Raw genomic sequence first — 14,125 nt, 5'->3', positions numbered from 1 at the left:
CTAAAATTTAGTTCAGCGGTAATCGAACCCTCGTGAAGTTGGAGTGTATCATGACAAATTCGGTCATAGTTCGTAATTAATAGGACCCTCGTGAAGTTGGAGTGTATCGTGACAAATTCGATCACAGTCCGGAGTTGATAGGACCCTCGTAAAGTTGAAGTATACCGTGACAAATTCGATCATAGTTCGGAAGTAATAGAACCCTCGTAAAGTTGAAGTATATCGTGACAAATTCAATCATAGTTCGGAAGTAATAGAATCCTCATGAAGTTGAAGTATATAGTGACCAATTCTATCATAGTCCGGAGGTAATATGACCCTCATAAAGTTGCAGTGTACCATGACAAATTCGATCATAGTTCAAAAGTAATAGGGCCCTCATGAAGTTGAAGTATATCATGACAAATTCAATCATAGTTCGGAAGTAATAAGACCCTCGTGAAGTTGAAGTGTATCGTGATAAATTCGATCATAGGTCGTAAGTTATAGGACCCTCGTGAAGTTGGAGTGCATCATGATAAATTCGATCATAGTTCAGAGGTAATAAGACCTCGTGAAGTTGGAGTGCATCGTGACAAATTCGTTCATAGTTCGTAAGTAATAGGACCTCGTGAAGTTTGAGTATATCGTGACAAATTCAATCATACTTTGAAAGTAATAGGACACTCGTGAAGTTGGAGTGTATCATGACAAATTCGATCATAGTTCAGAGGTAATAAGATCCTCGTGCAGTTGGAGTATATCATGACAAATTCGATCATAGTTCGGGGTTACCAGATGCTTTATTCAAAAAATTTTATCAAACCAAAAGTCATAGGCCAACTTCCCCTCCATTTCTTTCCTTTTGACAGTTATTCCAACCAAAAACTTTTATTTTCATTTCCTTTTTCTTGTTTTCTCCACCTTCTTCACTTCCTCCTTAATATATCATCACTTCCTCTTCTTATTCTTCTTCTTCTTCATCAAAAATCCATCAAAGTTTCTCTCAACAATGGCTACTTCAGCTTCCACTTTTTCTTCTGCTACAAGAATCTTGCAACCCCTTAACAACAACAACAACACACTTTATGGTAATCAGCTTGGAATGAGCTCCTGTTTTCTTGGATCAACAAAGAAACTGTATATGAAGACACCCTTTTTGTCTCCGAACTCGAAACGGAGATCTAAAGATGTTCTTGTTGTTTCTGAGGTTGTCAAGGACAAGAGCTGTAATGCAGACTCATCACTTTCTAATCTGTGTCATATTACTTGGCCCCTTGATAACGTGGTACGTCCGTTAAGAAAGCTTTACTTAGAGGTGTATTTTACTAAACTAACCTTATTATTGATGCGTTGGAACTCTAAATTTGAATACTATTACTTTACGTGGTGATTTAATACCGAGGGTAGTATGAGAAAAAAATAATAACACTCTATTGATCCTCTCCTCAGGGCTAGCTTTTGGAGTTGAGTTAGGCGCACGTGACTACTATTACTTTACGTGGTGGTTTAATACCGAGGGTAGTATGAGAAAAAAATAATAACACTCTATTGATCCTCTCCTTAGCGCTAGCTTTCGGGGTTGAGTTAGGCGCACATGACTACTATTACTTTACGTGGTGGTTTAATACCGAGGGTAGTATCAGAAAAAAATAATAAAACTCTATTGATCCTCTCCTCAGCGCTAGCTTTCGGGTTGAGTTAGGCGCACATGACATATCTTTTGCCACATCCATACCTGTTTGGGTTTACGGTCCACACTCTAGCCGGGCCTAGGCGTGAAGGGGGTGTTCAAGTGGGTTAGAGTCCTACATTTGTCTGAAAATGGACCGGTGGTTTGCTTAAGGCAATCATCATTTCAAGAGCTACTTTTTGGGGTTGAGTTACGCCCACGTGCCATATCGTTACAGTAATAAAAATATCAAAACGTTCCAAAAGTTGTGGTCAAAGAAAAATTGTAATAACATTATCAATAAATCTGGACTGAGATACTGCGATTAGTTACTTTTTGTATTTGTTTGTGTTAATTAACTTCACTGAGAATGACTATAATTTTAATTCAAACATTTGAGTGTATTTTCCATGTGTTAGAGTTTGTGACCCGAATTTTGTCGATCCGGCCCTGAAAAGATCGCGGTGCGACCCATGTTTGAGGTTTTTTGGGGGGTCATAACCCACAGGTCCAGGTCCATCCCCGTTTTGGGCTCCCGGTCCACGCGCCAGTGCCAATTGGACTTGGATGTGACGGGGGTATTAGAGTGGGTAAAAAGTCCCGCATTGGTTGGGGAATGAACTGGTAGTTTACTCATATGGACTTGGGTAATCCTCACCTCTTGAGCTAGCTTTTGAGGTTGAGTTAGGCCCAAGGTCCATTCTTGACATTAGCATAGGGATCGGGACCTATATGTTTTTCGGACTTAGAGTTTTCTTATACGCACTTATTATATAAGTGCAACTTGGAGGGTTGGTTTTAACATGACGGTTCTCGTGTGTTATTGAGAACTTTGGCTCCTTGTTTTCGAACTTAGAGTTTTCTTATACGCACTTATTATATAAGTGCAACTTGGAGGGTTGGTTTTAACATGACGGTTCTCGTGTGTTATTGAGAACTTTGGCTCCTCCTTGTATTCATCTCAGATATAGTAAATTTCTCATCCTCTGCCCGTGGTTTTTCCCGTCAAGGGTTTCAATGTAAATCTGTGTGTGTTCATCTTGTTTTACTTTTGCTTATCATATTGCTTATTCCTATTTGATTTCATAACACAATGTAGTTAATTACCAAAGACGAAGGGTTGGAGTTGTATGAGGACATGGTACTGGGACGAGCCTTTGAGGACATGTGTGCCCAAATGTATTACCGAGGAAAGATGTATGGTTTTGTGCATTTGTACAATGGACAAGAAGCAGTCTCTACTGGGTTCATTAAACTATTGAAGAAGGAGGATTTTCTGGTTGGAGTTTATCGTGATCACGTCCATGCATTGAGCAAAGGGGTTCCAGCACGTCAAGTGATGAGTGAGCTCTTTGGGAAGTCCACTGGCTGTTGCAGAGGTCAAGGTGGCTCCATGCACATATTCTCTAAAGAGCACAACGTTCTTGGTGGTTTTGCTTTCATTGGTGAGAGTATCCCCGTAGCAACAGGTGCCGCTTTCAGTATCAAGTATAGAAAGGAGGTCCTGAAAGAAGCAGATTGTGATCACGTAACTATGGCATTCTTTGGTGATGGAACTAGCAACAACGGGCAGTTCTTCGAGTGTTTGAATATGGCTGCACTGTGGAAATTGCCGATTATCTTTGTTGTTGAGAACAATCTGTGGGCTATTGGCATGTCTCACTTGAGGGCTACTTCTGATCCCGAAATTTGGAAGAAAGGTCCTGCCTTCGGGATGCCTGGGGTTCACGTTGACGGCATGGATGTGTTGAAAGTGAGGGAGGTAGCAAAGGAAGCTGTTGCCAGAGCTAGGAGAGGTGATGGTCCCACTCTGGTTGAGTGTGAGACTTACCGATTTAGAGGGCACTCTTTGGCCGATCCAGATGAGCTTCGTGACCCCGGTGAGAATTACAATCTGTGTTGCTTGGACTCTTCAAAAATGTCAACATGTGCGTGTCGGGTACACCTAAAGTAGTGTATTTTTGGAGAATCCGGCATTCCACGCAACTTAGATTACAATCGCCTTCTGTTTATCTGTATAGTTATTTTATTTTCTGCTTTACTTATTATTTTATATTTCCCTAATCCGGTCAGCTTTATTTCTCTTTAGTAATGCTGCTACTGTAATTAGTAGTACCAAACTTTGGATGTAGCGTATATCTTCAACTTGTTGAATTACCATCCGTTACATACCATTTACATGCTATTAGTCTTATCTCATAAAACTCAGGTAGCTTGACCGAATACTTGGTTAAATGTGATTTCACTACACTTTTGACTCTTTTCCTGGTGGTGTGCTCCCAGCCACTGTACATTCTATACTAGATTGAGCTTTCTTAGCATATTAGTATACGTCAATAATTTTTGAGAACTTAATATCTCGGTCACAAAAGTACCGTTGCAGTCCTTTTTTGTGACAGTGCATGAGGTTTGTTACTGTTAGAATAGGAGTACGAACATGAATAGTATATAGAATAGTCCATGTTTGTGACAGTGCATGAGGTTTGTTACTGATAGAATAGAAGTAGGATTCTATGAATTAATGGCCACAAAGATCGGTAAATAATAAAAAAAAGCTGAATGTTAGTTGAATTGCTGAGTATTACAAAATTGAACCTTTTTGAACTATACTGGATGTCAATGTGCTTTTACGATGATTCAATTGCCGTACTTTCTGAATACTGTTGCATGCAGTAAAAAAAAACCAACTAGTTTGGAGTTGAGTTTGTTATTGTTGTGCTGTTTGTAGTAAGAAGTAGTGAACTGCATGAGATCTGCATTTTGATCTATCGGAAAGTGACAAATTGGTTGAAGACTATGGAAATTGTAATGGTTAAGCAATGTGAGCTTATTGTTGTAAGTTATTAGCGAATGATTTCTCTTATTTTACCTTAATCTGTTCGTCTTGGCAGCTGAAAAGAACCATTATGCTGCACGAGATCCTATCAGTGCCTTGAAGAAGTACATGTTTGAGAACAATCTGGCAAATGAAGCAGAGTTGAAGGCCATCGATAAGAAGATTGATGAACTGGTTGAAGACGCTGTTGAGTTTGCCGATGAAAGTCCTCATCCTGTTCGTAGCCAGCTACTAGAGAATGTGTTTGCTGATCCAAAGGGATTTGGAATCGGGCCTGATGGAAGGTACAGATGTGAGGATCCCAAGTTCACCGAAGGCACTGCCGATGTCTAGCTCTCAAGGCGCATTCAGTAATCAACGATATCAGGTTTTCAACTACTGAACTGGTGATTACCAAGCACTTCTACAAAGGTCTTGGTGACCTTCGTATTAGAAAGTTCGGTACGAAGGTACTTTATTATTTCAATTTAGGTTGGAGTTTTGTTGTCGTTTTTACTTTTCACATTGTTTTCGAGCTGTACCATATCATGAACAACAAAATCTGAAAGGCCTTGCTTTCTTCTTTTGCACATCCATTGCTTGTGAATATCTAGTTTCCGGGCATTCTGTCTTTACCATTTGTTTAGTTTCTTTCGGCTTCTTACTATTCCGAAAAGTTTGAAAACCAAATTGTATGGTTATAATAATCTTTCGAAACTGTTACACAGTTTGATAGCTATTTTTGTGGTTTGGTTAATATCGTTTACATTAAAGAACTCATAGACAGTACTATAGCAGAAATGCCATCTTCTACTAATCGTCACTCCTCGATTATTTCACCGGGTACCTGCTGCCTTCCATCAGCTATAGCTAACCCATTGAGTTGCAGCCTGTGGTGCCTCTTACTTAATAAGCCCTCATGGACCTTGTGAGGGTTGTAGGCACGTCAAGATTCTTAGAAAATAGGTTCTTATAAAGCCACAAAGGTTCCTGTTTCTGTTCATGTGTCCGTAAGTCCCACTCTCCGACCGGAAAACTCTGCCACCAAGATGGGAAAAAGATCATCTAATGGATTTTGCCTTTACTATGGTCTCCCATTGTTTTCACATGATTCATTAACTTCTAGGCCACACCCCGACCGCTCTTGCTAGATCTTTAACATCTTTAACACCTTTCTTGAGAAGCGGAAGGTGCCGGATGGCCTGATATTGGATGACTGTTTATCCATCACCTTGTGTGAATTAGGAACTTTAGTGCAGTGTGGAGACACCACAATCCTCATACATATATGCAGTCAATAGACATCATCAATAACAATATTTTACTACCACGATCAAGTTTTTTTTGGAACCGTGGTAGACACATATGTCCTATGTGGCATCTTATGTGACCAATTCTTGTCCTACATGACATCTTACATGTATTACGCCACGTAGGACGTGTGAGTCGTACTTGTTTAACTTTATACAAGTTTAAGTGTCAATTTGTGCACACAGAGGTCATTAATTTGAGGGCAAAAACAAATTCTCATATATACAGCACATATCTCACATATACCACGGGGGGATTCGATCGATCAAAAAGAGGAGAGACCATCACAGTAGAGAGGCGTAGGACGTGTGAGTCGTACTTGTTCAACTTTATACAAGTTTAAGTGTCAATTTGTGCACACGGAGGTCATTAATTTGAGGGCAAAAACAAATTCTCATATATACAGCACATATCTCACATATACCACGGGGGGATTCGATCGATCAAAAAGAGGAGAGACCATCACAGTAGAGAGGGGGAGACACAGGAGCTCCATTTTTGTATTTTTCTCACAGTAACAACGCACACCACGATCCATCATCTTCCATTCTTTTTACAATTCACCACACAGAAGGCAATACACAAACGTTCCTCACACACACGCACGCAGTAGGGGCCGGCGGTGATCGGAAAACAAGAAATTGGGGGTTGATTTAGGGAGAGGAAGATGAAGAAAACAGAGTAGCAAAAACAGAGTGAAATCGGGATTTGCGGAACAGTGATCGGAGAGGCGCCGTAAAACCCATTAAAACCGGCGACAGATCCTCGCTGTAATCGACCTATATCCGCTGGAAAACAAGAGCAGCTCCGTTCTCTTCGATTCTCGTCGGGAAACGACGCAATCAGTCAATCCAGCGCCAAAACAGATCGAAAAAAATGATCGGGGTTTAGGTACTAATCGAATTTGGGTTGACTATTTCGGATTCACAGATTCCGATTTGAGGTTCCGATGAGGTCCAGTTCGTGAGCTCCGGTCAGCTGCTCGGTTTGAAATCAAAAGTGCGATACACTCAATTTAAGGTCCATCTCTCTAATCTTATATTCTTAGTAAATTCTTGGTTTTTCGTGTGATTGATTGATATCGTTTCGATTTTTCTCTTATTTTGTGCGTAATGTGAATGATGGATGTTATATTATATTGATGGTGAATGGTTAAAATTGTTAATTGTGAATTGTGGAAATTTGATGTTAAAAGGGAACTCGGGGTGGGATTGAGAAATTGATAAAAAGGGAGAATTTGGATGGATTAAGATTCATTGATTTTGGTTTAATTTGGTTTAAGTATGAATATTGTTGAACCATTAGGCCATTAAATCGATAGGCAAACGTAGGTTGGGTAGGCAAAGTTTAGAATTTGTGGTTTTGTTGAATGGTTTGTTTTCTCGCATTGAAAAAATGTACTTATTCATCGGGGAATGCCCCGAGGTCACACTATACTTATTCACCGGAGATTGCCCCGACGTATCATTGAAAGAACTTTGCACCTTCTGTTTTTCTTCTTCTTTTAATTCGTTTTTTTTTCATATTGATATATTCTGCCTTCTTCTCTGTGCAGACTCCCTATTTTCTGTCACATGCATAAGTAAGAAAGTAAGAGATATGGCTTATGCTGCAATTACTTGTCTTATGAGAACCATACACCAATCAATGGAGCTTACTGCATGTGATTTGCAACTGTTTTATGAAAAGCTCGAACGTTTGAGAGCTATTCTTGAGAAACCATGGAAAGCAACAGCCGATGTCGAGGCATTAACAAGCTTGGAAGCTGAAATCACAGAACTAGCATACAGTGCAGAGGATATGAGTGACTTGGAATCAAGTAAAGTTTTTTTAGCACAAAATGTGGAGGAAAGAAGCAGATCTATGTGGGAGCTCTTTTTCCTCTTGGAACAAGCACTAGAATGCATTGATTCCACCATGAAACAGTGGATGGCAACATCGTACAGCATGAAAGATCTAAAAGTACAACCGTACTCTCTTGCCGGTTTATCTGAACATGCTGTAGAGCAGCCCCAGAATATGATGGTTGGCTATGAAACTGAATTCGAGATGATGCTAGATCAACTTACTAGAGGAGAAAGGGAACTAGAAGTTGTCTCAATTGTAGGTATGGGAGGCATTGGCAAGACAACTTTGGCGACAAAACTCTACTGCCATCCGCACATCATGTCTCACTTTGACATTCTTGCAAAAGCTACTGTTTCGCAAGAGCATTGCGTGAGAAATATACTCCTAGCCCTTCTTTCTACGACAAGTGCTGAACCTGATGATGAACTAAGAGATCGACTGCAAAAGCTTCTTAAGAGAAAGAGATACTTGGTAGTCATTGATGACATATGGACTACAGAAGCTTGGGATGATATCAAACTATGTTTCCCAGACTGTAATAATGGAAGCCGAATAATCTTGACTACTCGGAATGTGGAAGTGACTGAATATGCTAACTCAGGTAAGCCTCCGTATCACATGCGCCTCATGAATTTTGATGAAAGTTGGAGTTTATTGTATGAAAAGGTCTTTGCGAAAGACTCTTTTCCCCATGAATTTGGACAGCTTGGGAAACAAATTGCATTTAAATGCGGAGGATTGCCTCTATCAATTGTTGTGATCGGTGGGCTTCTTTCCAAAATAGGCAAATCATTGGGTGACTGGCAAATTGTTGCCAGTAATGTAAGTTCAACGGTAAGCACAGATGTTGATGTCCAATGCATGAAGGTGCTGGCTTTGAGTTACCATTACTTGCCTTCTCACCTAAAACCATGCTTTTTATATTTTGCAATTTTCTCAGAAGATCAACTGATATTTGTAGATAAAGTTGTGCAGTTATGGGTTGCAGAGGGATTTTTGAAGGTAGAAGAGATGAAATGCATAGAAGAGGTGGCAGAAACATGTCTAAACCAACTTATAGATAGAAGTTTAATTTCCACCTGCGAATATTCGAGATTTGGAAAAATTGAGAGTTGTGGAATGCATGATGTGACCCGTGAATTCTGCTTGAGAGAAGCTCAAAACATGAATTTTGTGAATGATCTCAGAGGAAAGAGTGAACAAAATCCATGTAAGCAGTCCATGCCGTGTTCCTCCAAGAGTCGAGGTCGGATCAGTATCCATAACGTGGAAGAATTTGTTAGGTGTCATAATAGTGAGGCATATTCCTTTATATGCTTTGGTAGATTCCAATGTCGTGTGACAGAGTTTCCTTTCAAGCTAGTCAGAGTACTACATCTTGCTTTCCGTAGCTGTATAACTTTTCCCAGTGAAATGCTTCATCTCATTCACTTGAGACACCTATCTTTGAGCCTTTCTTCTTCCTTTGAGCAGTATCGAGAGATTTCCCCAATTATAATAGACATTCCTACATCTATATCATGCTTATTTTATCTGCAAACTTTTATACTTAACCTATCTGGTGTAGGTTTGCAATATCCAATCATGTTACCATTGGAAATTTTGACGATGCCGCAGTTGAGGCACCTCCATTTGGATTGGAACTACTTGCGGAGTCATGAGCCTACAGAGAAAAGTCTGGTTTTGAAAAATTTGCAATGTTTCTCTGGATTGAATCCTCGGTATTGTACTGGGTCTTTCTTTAGACTATTTCCCAATTTAAAGAAGTTGGGAGTACGTGGCGTCCCAGAAGACTTTAGTAGTTGCAAGGATATGTATGATTTTAGCATGTTAGATCAGATCGAGGAATTGGAATTTCTTGTTAATGCTCAAAATTATTCTTGCTTTCTGGAGAGCACTACTCCTTCAGGTTCTCCTCCACAATATCTTCTGCGGTCATATCCTGCAGATGATGTTCCGCTTTTGCTCCTACCTCCTTCAGATGCTTTTCCACAAAACCTTAAGAGTTTAGCTCTTAGCGGACAATTCTTCCTCCCATGGAAGGATTTGAGCATTGTTGGTAAAATTCCCAAACTCGAGTCCCTTAAACTATCATATAATGCCTGCGAGGGCGTTGAGTGGGAAGTAGCTGATGAAGGTTTTCCTCGCTTGAAGTTCTTGCAACTTAACTATTTGGGAATTCGGTACTGGAGAGCCAATAGCGATCACTTTCCATGCCTTGAACGATTATTCCTTTATAGTTGCTGGAATTTGGACTCAATCCCTCATGACTTTGTAGATATAACCACACTTGCTCTTATAGACATAAGCTACTGTCAAGAATCTGTTGGGAATTCCGCAAGGCAGATTCAACAGGACATTCAAGATAACTATGGATGTTCTTTTGAGGTCCATACGAGGCCCGTTCCTCCTGCTGATTGTCTGCTAAGTCCCATTGGACTTCCTTTACGCCCTGTGAGTTGAACTTCTTGTTATTTGCTAGTTCGTTTTGGCATCAGTCTAGTGATGAGTTTTCTGTTTAAAGCTTCCACACTTGTGTCAGTGTTAGTGTATTTGTTTCTCATGCTTGACGTGCTTGGTAAAATGTTTTCCCATTTTCTCAGGTTCAGCTGGTTAAAAATTTTGGAAAATATTTTCTTTAGGAAAACACGTTCTTTGAAAACAAGGAAAATGACTTCGTTAATAAAAGTAGGGAAAAGAAGTGGTACTTTCTCCTCCCAAGTCTGACCGTCAAAACAACCCACCCCAACCCCATCCTCATAATTTTGTGTTTGATATGAACAAATGCTTTTAGGATAATGAGTGTTCGAAGAGATGGTGTCTTCGTTGATATGTTTTCTAAGATAGACATTCAAACTCAGTTAGCGACCAGATAGACACTTGACGAGGTGTGTCTTTTGAACACCAGGAGAAATGTAGGGGAAAAAATAAGTTGAAATGGGCTAAAGATCAGTCATCTTTTCCTGCTTTTCTCTCCAAAAACCTCTTTGGTCATGTGGAAACGTGGCGAGCTGAAAAGATTTCTTTTCTTTTGTTGGATTTGTTTTGCAGGGACAACCATTGTGCATATTCTATTGCAGATATGGGATCTGCAAATTTGGCTCAAGTTGCAAGTTTGATCACCCAATGACGGTTCAGCCTCCATTGGGTTCATTATTAGAAACCAGTGCATTTAATTCAGCAAGGAATATTCAACTGGACATTCAAGGATGTTCTGTTGGGGTCCCTACGAGGCCCGTTCTTCCTGCTGATTGTCTGCTAAGTCCCATTGAACTTCCTTTACATCCTGTGAGTTGAACTTGTTGCTATTTGCTAGTTCGTTTTGGTATCAGTCTAGTGATGAGTTTGCTGTTTAAAGCTTCCACACTTGTGTCAGTTTTAATGGTTTTGTTTCTCATGCTTGACGTGCTTGGTAAAATATTTTCCCATTTTCTCAGGCTCGGTTGGTTAGAAATTTTGGAAAAACAAATTCTTTGAAAATAAGGAAAATGACTTCATTAATGAAAGTAGCAAAAAGAAGTGGTATTTTCTCCTCCTAAGTCCCACTCTCACAACAACACACTACCCCCCCCCCCCGTCCCCCCCCCCCCACCCCCAACCCCCCACCCCCATCCTCGTAGTTTTGTGTTTGATACGAACAAATGCTTTTCGGATAACGAGTGTTCAAAGAGATGGTGTCTTCATTATTTTTCAACACAGAAGATGGACTTATAGTCCATGAGATCGAGTGTTCTTCAAAAAAATAAGTAAGGCTCAAACACCCGTATAGCCACTTAAATTTGATACGTTTTGTAAGATAAGAGACTCAAACTCAGTTAGTGACCAGTTAGACACTTTACTAGGTGTGTCTTCTGAACACCAGGAGAAATGTAGGGGGAAAAATAAGTTGAAATGGGCTAAAGATCAGTTATTTTTTCCTTCTTTTCTCTCCAAAATCTCTTTGGCAATGTGGAAACGTGGCAAGCTGAAAAGATTTTTTTTCTTTTGTTCTGCAGGGACAACCGTTGTGTATGTTCTATTCCAGATATGGGACCTGCAATTTTGGCTCAAGTTGCAAGTTTGATCACCCAATTTTTGTTGGTGAACATACATGGGGTTCATAATTAGGAACCAGTGCATTGAACTTGACTTCAGAAGGGTTCGTTGAAGCAGTTTCAACGAAGCCCAGGCGACTGTCACTCCCAGAAACAAGAAAGATGCCGTCTGGTGATAATAACACTGATATTTTCCCCCGATTACCAGTCACCATCATCATTTTGTATGTACAAATTCTTTGGAAAATGCATTTCAGTTGGTAGGTTAGAACTGGATATCTGTATCATCAAGTAAGGAGATTGAAAACCTCTCATTATATGTACAAATTTACTTTGCTATTATACAAAAACTTTGAAATACCACTACACAGCACAGTACTGATGGTCACGTGTTCTTACCTATCTCATAAATAGGACGCGTGAATACATATTGCAACAATCGAGTGAAAAGATGCCTTCAGAGTCCTATTGAAGCAGCTTTCCAGAAATTTCACAACTGATTCTGAGATACGTAACAATTTATGACTATTTGTAACATTGTTTGCTTTTCTTGGAGTCTTCAATCTACCCTGCGAAGGACGAAAGACTAACTCCAGTGTCACTAGAGAAATTGCACCAACTTACTGAAAACTTCACAAAGGAAGTAACAGACGGCAAAATTGTGCGAAAGGTGTGATATCTAAGTCATTTCTCTTTTCACGATGTTATTTACCAGAGCATCGTTAGCATGATGGACAGCTCACAGATCATGAACTAATAGTGAATATTGTACAAGTTAATGTAACTATGTATTGCTGTATATAAGTGTAATTGTCAAGATTTGATTTAGCAACCAGAGAGAATATATATTGTGATAGAATAGCTGTATTGGTGAGATAACATAGCGGATTTAGAGGGATAGAATAGCTGATCTTTAGTGATAGGAACGACGGATCTTTAGGAATGTAATATTTGAATACTTTCTATTTAATGACAAGACCCTCAATATTGAGAGGCATTCGACAGAAATTTGGCATAGTATGTCTTGTTTCATAGAGTCTATCTGTGGTTCCTTTCAACATTTTCTTATGGTTTTGTTGACCGTTTGTCAACAATTAGTCCTTAACACCTAGGACTTTGATCTCAGTCATAGTATTTCTAGTTTTTACAACTATTCAAGAATATGTCTTCACATCAATTTGAATCATTCCGTGTTCGTTTTTCTGGAAAAAATTATTCATCCGGGGAACTGAGATTTCAATTATTTGGTACTAGTTAAGAACTATGGCGCCATATAGATGGAATCAATCCTAAAGAGTTAGGTGAATGGATGATTAAAGATGCTCGGGAGATGACAAATCTTTCTCCTTTTCCCTATGAGCCTTCCATCTTTTTGAAAAATTTAAAAGAAAAGAGAGTACTTTGGTCTTTGTATTTGTATTTGTATTTTGTTTATTTGAGAGATTAGCAAAGTTGGGTCAGTGGACTCTTTTAGGGTGTGATATTGATCACTAATCTCCTTTTAATAAAGTTAAAAGAAGTCAAGTGGGAACTTTAATATGTTCGTTGTGTTCTTTATCAAATGCATCTTTATGTATAATCGGAAAACCTTTTGATGAAAGTCTTGCAGAAACAAGTGAAACTATACTTGTCTAACAGCTGGGCCGGCCTGTGTACAGCTCGGTCCAGACAGCACGTTTGATACAAGTGAAATGACCGCCTTAGCTTTCGATGATATTATTCAAAGTCACTACGTGAAGAATCAAGCTTTGGTCCCATGGAGGGCACAGGATCATACTTGTAGGGGCTATTTTGAGCATGCCATCAAACAAATCCGTGTGTGGAAGATTGCTTGGAGCCTTGAAGACTAGAGGACTCACGGGTTTGGACCACATTTGATGGTTCACGATTTTGGACCCTTTATTAAGGTCATTTTGGTCACTTAGCCTCAAGGTCATTTTGGTCTTTTAGCCTAATGACAATCCATTGCCACCCACCTCATTAAGGGCATTGGAGTCATTTTATCTTTATTTTGTAATATACTATATATAGTCTATTTTAGGTCATTTCTCTTTAGTTAATGAATGATGAACATTTGTAAGACTTATTCTCTCTTTGGAGAGTGCAACACCTTAGTATAGTTCTTAGTTAGGGCTTGGAAAAGTCATCCTTAGTATAGGGCTTGGAAAAGCCAATATTGTTCTTTGCTTGGAAACGGTGGATCTTGAAGTAAGCGATTCCCTTGGCGGTCACCGTAAGAGTGTGGTGTTGTTGTTACATTAATTAGGGGTTTAGTGTTTGAATCACACTTTGTTCCTAAGTCTTGTAACAAATCTATATCTCACTATCTATCCTTTTATTTTTGTAATCTTGTTATTGTTTGTAGTGGACTGTTTTTGTGTCTTGTTGAATCCGAAAATTTGTGTTCTTGTTGTCATCTTGTTCTTCACGATTTGTGGCTGTTTTGGGTGTATTTAACACCCAAAA

General features: G+C 39.4%; 2 protein-coding genes across 14 annotated transcripts; both read left to right on the top strand.

The window, feature by feature from the left end:
• Positions 1-885: 885 nt before the first annotated feature.
• Positions 886-5,013, top strand: LOC107841791 (pyruvate dehydrogenase E1 component subunit alpha-3, chloroplastic). The gene is made up of 3 exons (XM_016685640.2): positions 886-1,267; positions 2,751-3,531; positions 4,543-5,013. Exons 1-3 carry the CDS (start codon positions 992-994, stop codon positions 4,818-4,820), a joined length of 1,335 nt encoding a protein of 444 aa, XP_016541126.2. The 5' UTR covers positions 886-991; the 3' UTR covers positions 4,821-5,013.
• A 1,001-nt stretch (positions 5,014-6,014) lies between these two features.
• On the top strand, positions 6,015-12,676 carry LOC107840753 (putative late blight resistance protein homolog R1A-10). 13 transcript variants are annotated; one of them, XR_007044649.1, is made up of 6 exons: positions 6,015-6,797; positions 7,333-8,459; positions 8,601-10,079; positions 10,677-10,913; positions 11,621-11,950; positions 12,074-12,676. XR_007044649.1 is itself a non-coding variant. In XM_047396643.1 (6 exons), exons 2-6 carry the CDS (start codon positions 7,377-7,379, stop codon positions 11,726-11,728), a joined length of 2,550 nt encoding a protein of 849 aa, XP_047252599.1. In that variant the 5' UTR covers positions 6,016-6,776; positions 7,333-7,376; the 3' UTR covers positions 11,729-12,022. The 13 variants fall into 13 exon arrangements, 10 of the variants coding, with proteins under 10 accessions (XP_047252595.1, XP_047252594.1, XP_016540135.2 ...); XM_047396643.1 differs by lacking the exon at positions 12,074-12,676 and having other exon boundaries at positions 6,016-6,776; positions 8,601-8,835; positions 9,193-10,079; positions 11,621-12,022; XR_007044650.1 differs by having other exon boundaries at positions 6,017-6,797; positions 7,333-8,835; positions 9,193-10,079.
• The last annotated feature ends 1,449 nt before the right edge of the window (positions 12,677-14,125 follow it).

This window comes from Capsicum annuum, chromosome 9 (genome assembly GCF_002878395.1).
Source record: "Capsicum annuum cultivar UCD-10X-F1 chromosome 9, UCD10Xv1.1, whole genome shotgun sequence".
In the NCBI taxonomy this organism is placed as follows: Eukaryota; Viridiplantae; Streptophyta; class Magnoliopsida; order Solanales; family Solanaceae; genus Capsicum; species Capsicum annuum.
The sequence above is the reverse complement of the archived record's forward strand: the minus strand, read 5'-3'. Positions and strand labels throughout refer to the sequence as shown.